The sequence below is a fragment of the Suricata suricatta genome, chromosome 15 (genome assembly GCF_006229205.1).
Source record: "Suricata suricatta isolate VVHF042 chromosome 15, meerkat_22Aug2017_6uvM2_HiC, whole genome shotgun sequence".
Lineage (NCBI taxonomy): Eukaryota > Metazoa > Chordata > Mammalia > Carnivora > Herpestidae > Suricata > Suricata suricatta.
Window position 1 is genome coordinate 77494565 of NC_043714.1, and position 5908 is coordinate 77500472.

At 64.1% G+C, this 5908-nt stretch overlaps 1 protein-coding gene across 1 annotated transcript in view; it reads right to left on the minus strand.

Annotated features, from left to right (window-relative positions):
- The window catches only part of ZC3H3 (zinc finger CCCH-type containing 3), a 72993-nt gene that overhangs the window by 12812 nt on the left and 54273 nt on the right, over positions 1 to 5908 (minus strand). The window contains exons 11-12 of the mRNA XM_029923341.1: positions 5745 to 5836; positions 3636 to 3767 (exon numbers count right to left, since the gene is read on the minus strand). Of these exons, the coding sequence (XP_029779201.1) occupies positions 3636 to 3767; positions 5745 to 5836 (224 nt within the window). The remainder of the gene's footprint in view (positions 1 to 3635; positions 3768 to 5744; positions 5837 to 5908) is intronic.

Below are 5908 nucleotides of genomic sequence, written 5' to 3' on the forward strand. Positions count from 1 at the left end.
GGGCACCCGGATAGAAGCTGCGCCACGACGTCCACAGCAGCGTCAGCCACAGCACCCAAAAGCCGCAACCCAAACGTCCGTCATAAGATGAACGGGCAGAGCGTGGCCCAGCGCACACGGGGTGCCACCCGGGCATACAAAGGAGCGAAGCGCCGACAGACCGCAATGGGCACAGACGCCGCCACCGCCACGTGGGCGGAGGAAGCCGGACGCCGGGGGTTCCGCGTGCGGGCGCCTTCACGGAGACCAGCGCAGCTCAGTCGGTGTCCCAGGCCGAGGCCAGGAACGGGGAGTCGCGCCCGAAGGCTTGCAGCTCCTGCCTGGAGGGAGGGCGAAGCTCTGGAGACGGACCGTGGCGACGGCTACACGATACTGTGAACGCGGTTGATGCCACTGAGTCGTACAGAGACGGCGAGTATTAGTTATCTTATCACAATAAAAAAATTAATAATGTAACATACCAAAAACCGCTGCCTTGTAACTTAAACAGGTGGACCGTACGCTGGCCGAATCCCGCGTCCAAGCCGGGCGAAGGGGTGGCCGGCGGACACGCCAGGCGCTCAGCGTCACTCGCCGCGGTGAGAAGCCACCTCCCACTGCCAGCAAGGCTGAAGTCACAGGACAGACAGTGACAAGTGGTGGCAAGGACGTGACAGAAGGAAGCCCGCGTCTGTTCCTGGTGGGAACTGGACCGGCGTGGCCACGTTCCAGAGTGGGAAGTCCAGCTCGCCATCGCCACGTGGCCCGGCGAGTCTGCCCCAGGGTGTCCCCAAGAGACACGGAGGCCTCTGTGTGCACCACCTGTTCACAGCAGGCCTGCTCCAAACAACCCAGGCCGGCAGCAACCCGAGGGCCCGCCCCGTCCCTGGGGGCCACAGCACGGTCCCCGGGCAGGACGGAGCGTCTTTCAGCTGGAGGAGGCACACGGGCCTGATCTGGCCTCCGATGTGACCACCCTCCAAACATGTTAACGAGGCGCCTGGGTGGCTGGTTGGCTGAGCGTCTCTTAGTTTCAGCTCAGCCACGAAGCCAGGGCCGTGGGACTGAGCCCCGCGGCGGGCTCTCCTCTGACGGTGGGGGGCCTGCTTGGGGTTCTCTCTGCCCCCATCCCCCCCCCGCCCCTTTTCCATTCGTTCCCTCTCTCTCAAAATAAATAAACATTAAAAATAAGTTTAAAAACAAAAACAAACTTGGTGAAGGAAGGAAGCCGGGGGGCGGGGGCACACGGGCAGCTCAATCAGTTAAGCGTTAGGTTGTGATCCCAGGGTCGTGAGATCGAGCCCTGAGTTGGGCTCCGTGCTGAGCATGGAACCTGCTTGTGATTCCCTCTCCCTCTCCCCTCCTCTCCCCTGCTTGCGATCTCTCTCTAAAAACAAGGCAGGGTGGGGGGCAGGGACTAGACAACAAAGTCCACGCGCTGTAGGATTTCAATACATGAAACGCCCAGGCGCACTGGAGCTTGTGGAGAAAGGAGGGAGATTCCTGGAGCCTGGCTGGGGAGGGGTGCGGCTGGGACTGACTGCGGGCAGCAGAGGGGCTCCCTGCGTGACGGCGGGTGCGTCCCAAGCCTGGGGTCTGGCAAGCAGGGCCGCGCACTTGCAGCGGGCGAGCCGGGTGATATGTGCATTGGGCCTCGATGAAGCTGGGCTTAAGAAGTTTTTGTCCTGTTTACTTTTGAAGGAGGAGGTGGGAGCAGAGGGAGACAGAATCCCAAGCGGCTCCAGGCTCTGGGCTGTCAGCACTGGGCACCGAGCAGCGTGGAGGGAAGGGTGGTTTCGCGGGCAGGCTGGGGGGACAGGACCCCCGGACGGAGGGCCTACCTCCCACCGCAGCCGCTCTTGCCGGAGGCCTGCTCAGAGGGGCAGGGGGAGCCTCAGCCGCCACAGCCCCCAGGCCCTGCGCCCCTCATGAGGCCAATCTTACCTCAGGCCTCCCGCACTCCAGCCTCAGAGCTGCCCAGAGGAGGAGGGTCCCTGCGGCCCTGGGAAGGGGGAGGTCCTGGAACAGGAGGGCAGGGGGAGCGTGGAAGACTCCGCCCCACGTGCACACCAGATGGATTTCAGCCTAAACAATGGCACCCCGACACGCTGGCAAAGTCAACAGCTGATGACAGCCATGCAAACTCGGCCTGTGACTCTGCAGCCAGAGGACACGAGAGCTTCTGTGAGGCGGGGCGGATCAGGGGACGGAGGGGCAGTGCAGGGGGGTCCCCAGCAACTCGGCAGCGCTTCACGAAGGCCGGGCACTGCTGCACACACACGCTTTACCCAGGGAGGGGCCAAGCAGGGCTCGGATGACGTCAGGTAGAGTGGCCATGGGGAGCCCACCCCTGGGACTGTGGAAAGACAGCCATGTCATCTGGCTGGTGCGTCCTGAGCAAAGGCGAGGGGACAGGCCAAGGGCCCGGCGGGCGGGGGGAGCTGCCGGGCCTGGAGCGGCTGTGTGGCCCCCGAGAAGGGAAGGCAGCAGAGATTTACTCCCGGCCGAAATTATTCACAAGAAAAGGGAGCACGCCTCTTTAACAAGCCGTGGCTTTGTGAAGCAAGGTCAACAGTTTCACTCGATTCAGTGGAATATTATAAACTCTCTGGGGCCCGTTTGAGGACTCGGGCTTCAGGCACAAGGCGACGACTCAGCACTTTTTATATTATTTAGAGAATAAAATTAACCCTCACCAGCCCAGGCTGCGCCCCCCTCCTGCTGGATCTGGCCTGCTCAGCGCTTTCCCCCATATATAATTACAAGCTGCTATCCATCATGTGGCAGCCACCCCGCGCCGACACGCCGAAAGGGACGCAGTAAGCACTTCCACTAATAGAAGCAGAACCTAAATATCACTTTGATATTTTCATTTAAATTGGAGTATCTTACAACAATCACGCACAGCCTCCGTGGGGTCCCGCTGCTGCACCGCAGCCCACCTGGCCCTGGTCTGAGCCGCTCCCAGGCCCCGCCCCACAGGGCGGGGCCTCTCCGCCCCAGCTCTGGGAGTCCTTCAAGGTGACCTGCCAGCTGCGGGCAGGTCCCCAGGTCTGCCAAGCCTGGCCCGGCCTGGGCCCCGGCCTTTCGGCAGGAGGGAGAGGCCGCAGGGAAGGGAACACCCCACAGTGTGAAATGCACTGTGGCATGCTCCCTTTGCCCGGCCCTGCCCTGCCGCCCTGCCCACCGGGGGTCCCCAAGAAGCCCCAGCTCCGGTCCCCTCAGTCCAGACTACAGGTCCCAGCACTGGCGAGGAGGCTCCCTCTTGGGGCACCAGGGGCTAAAGAGGCCCGTCCTGGGGTTCCCAGCCCAGGCCGCCGCTGCCCTGGCAGGCCCACGCCGCAGGGGCGAGCAGGGGCCACAAAGTCCCCCTGGGAGAGGGGGACAGGGCGCTCAGCTGCCGGGAAGCCCCAGCACAGCGGCCTCTTGCCCACAGGTGAGGGCAGCGGGCAGCAGCGACGTGCCCGCGAGCAGCAGGCAAAGCAGAGCCACCAGCCGCCAGGTGGTCCGTGTGACCTGGTTCCCCAATTCCCTTTACACGGGCCACTTCCACCCTCGCCTCCCGGGCTTACGTGAGCTCTGAGGAAGGCACTGAGGAGCGTGGCTGGCCCACTGCTGGGGCTGGGGGCCGTCTGCCACCCACCCGTACCCCTCACCTTTGCGCCTAGTGGGCAGTAGCCTTTGAGAAAGTCCGTGCAGACCTCCGCCTTCCGGGACACGTAGACGTGGCTATACGGACAGTTGCTGTTGCTGCAAATCCCCTTCAGGAAGTACGAGCACACGGGCATCTGCAGGGGCGAAGGCGCGGGTTGTGAGGACCTGCAGCCCCCAGAGCCCGGCGCGTGGGCCCCACCTGCCAGGTACTGTCACAGCCCGTCCAGCCCCCCGTCAGGTGCCTGCCCCCCACACAGGGAAGGCAGCCGAGCCTGAAGGACCCCCTGGGGCTCCGTGGCCAGGCATGAGCCGTGTGGGGACTGCAGCCGGAGACCCGCACCCCCAAGGGAGAAATGGACACACAGTGCTGGCCAGCGGCTGAGGCCCTGCCAGGTAGGGGCTGCCAACCTAAAGGCAGACAGACCCCTGGCTTCCCCAGGAGGCAAGGCTGCCCGAGCAGTGCACAGGCAAAGACATCCAGGCAGGGCTGGCCCCGACGTGCTGTCACCTGAGCCCGTCCCCTGCTCTGAGACAGGCCTGGTTTCCAGGCTGTGGGGCCACGGTGGGACAGGCCAGGAGGGGTCGGTGTCTGACAGAGCAGGGGCTGGAGGGTATGGGGGGCACAGAGCACGGGGGCTCCAGGTACAGCAACGGCCTACAGGGTCTGGGAGCTCAGATTTCTCAGCTGCCTGGGGCCTTGGTGGCAGTCGTGCGCTGGAGGCCTGGCCACGCCTAAGAGAGCCTGGGGACGGGCTCCAGGGAGGGAGGCAAGCAGGTGCCCTGGAGCAGCCCAGGCTGCGCTGACCATAGGCTGGTGCTGTGCAGGCCTGGCAGGGGGGCCTGGCTCCAGTGCCCGAGCCACCAGCAGGTGGGCCCCGGGGGAACCTGGGGGGAGGGTAGAGAGTGGGCCACATGGGCAGAACTGTGTGGCCCAGCAGTCCCTGGCCCCCAGCTGGGAGAGAGAGAGAGAGGCAGCCCACTTTCTCCCCACAGGGGGAAACTGAGGCCTGATGCCAGCAAGGAGGGGTCTCTGATCTTGCTCACACTGACCTCTCCAGTTGCCACTTTGCCAGGCCACTCCTCTCTGAGGCCCCTCCCCGGGCAACCTCCTGGGCCATCTGGTCACCCCCTGGGGGTCTCCCCCGCCCAGGCCTGTTGGCCCTGAGCGGGGGTCTCTCTGGGAGCTCTCCTCTCCTCTGTCAGACCCGCCCTGCATGCACCCCACCGCAGCCCGTGGCCCCCAGTGGGTCTCCCCCAGCTGGCACCTCAGCACACCCCGGTGCAGAGCTCCGGCCAGCCTGCCAGGCGCCCCGCATGGGAGCCTCGGTGGGGCAGAGGGGAGGCCAGCGAGGGAATGAGGGAGAAAGCAAAGAAACAAAGGGTGATTTAACGTGCAAGAGTTTATTTTTAATTGTCTTTTAACTGCCGTGCACGGGGGAGAAGGGCCGGCCCGTTCGGGGCTGGCGGTGGTGCGGCTGCAGACAATTCCCTTAATGTGGCTTTTGATATAGAGCCCAAATTAGCTCTAATAAAAAGGGATAATAAAGCCAACTCTTACAGCAAACGGAGCCCCTCCTCGCTGTCAGCACGACCGTTACCGAGAGGAAGCTGCAGCCTCATTTCAATTAACCTTGTTTGCACCCGCCACGTCCACACAAATAACAATAACATTAATTCAGGGCGCCAGCGCGGGCCCCCACATCAGACAGCTCGGAACGTGCACCAGCTTCAGAGCCGGAGCTAATGAACCTGAAACTCGACGTGAATTTCCAAATTGCTCACAACAGAGTTTCGAAGCTCTATTAGGGAGAAAAATGCTGATTCTCGGCAAGTACCTCAAGGGGAAAAGCTGTTGTGGCGGCAGCAGCCTCCGCCCGACCCCGCCTCCCCTAACCAGGCCTTGGCCCCAGAGCGAGGGGCCGTGTGCGGGGTCCCCCATGCTCACCGAAGCCCAGCAGCGCACCTGCCCGTCTTCCTGGGCCCTTCCAGCACACCCGGCCTCAGTCCGGGCCCCACTGGGCGCCGCAGCCCCAGGGCCCATGGCAGGGGTGCCGGCTCCGGAGCTGAGAGCTGCGGGTGGTGCCTGCAGGGGGAGGGGGAGGGGGGCTCACCTTCTCCTTGGACACGTGGTGGGAGAAGGGGCACGTCCCGTCTGTCTTCTTGCACGTGCCCCGGAGAAACCTGTGCGGATGTGGGGTGCAGGCTCAGAGGGGCCGGGGCGGCCGGGGCAGGGACCCCGCGCCCGCCCCGGAGGCCCACCTGGAGCACACGGCCG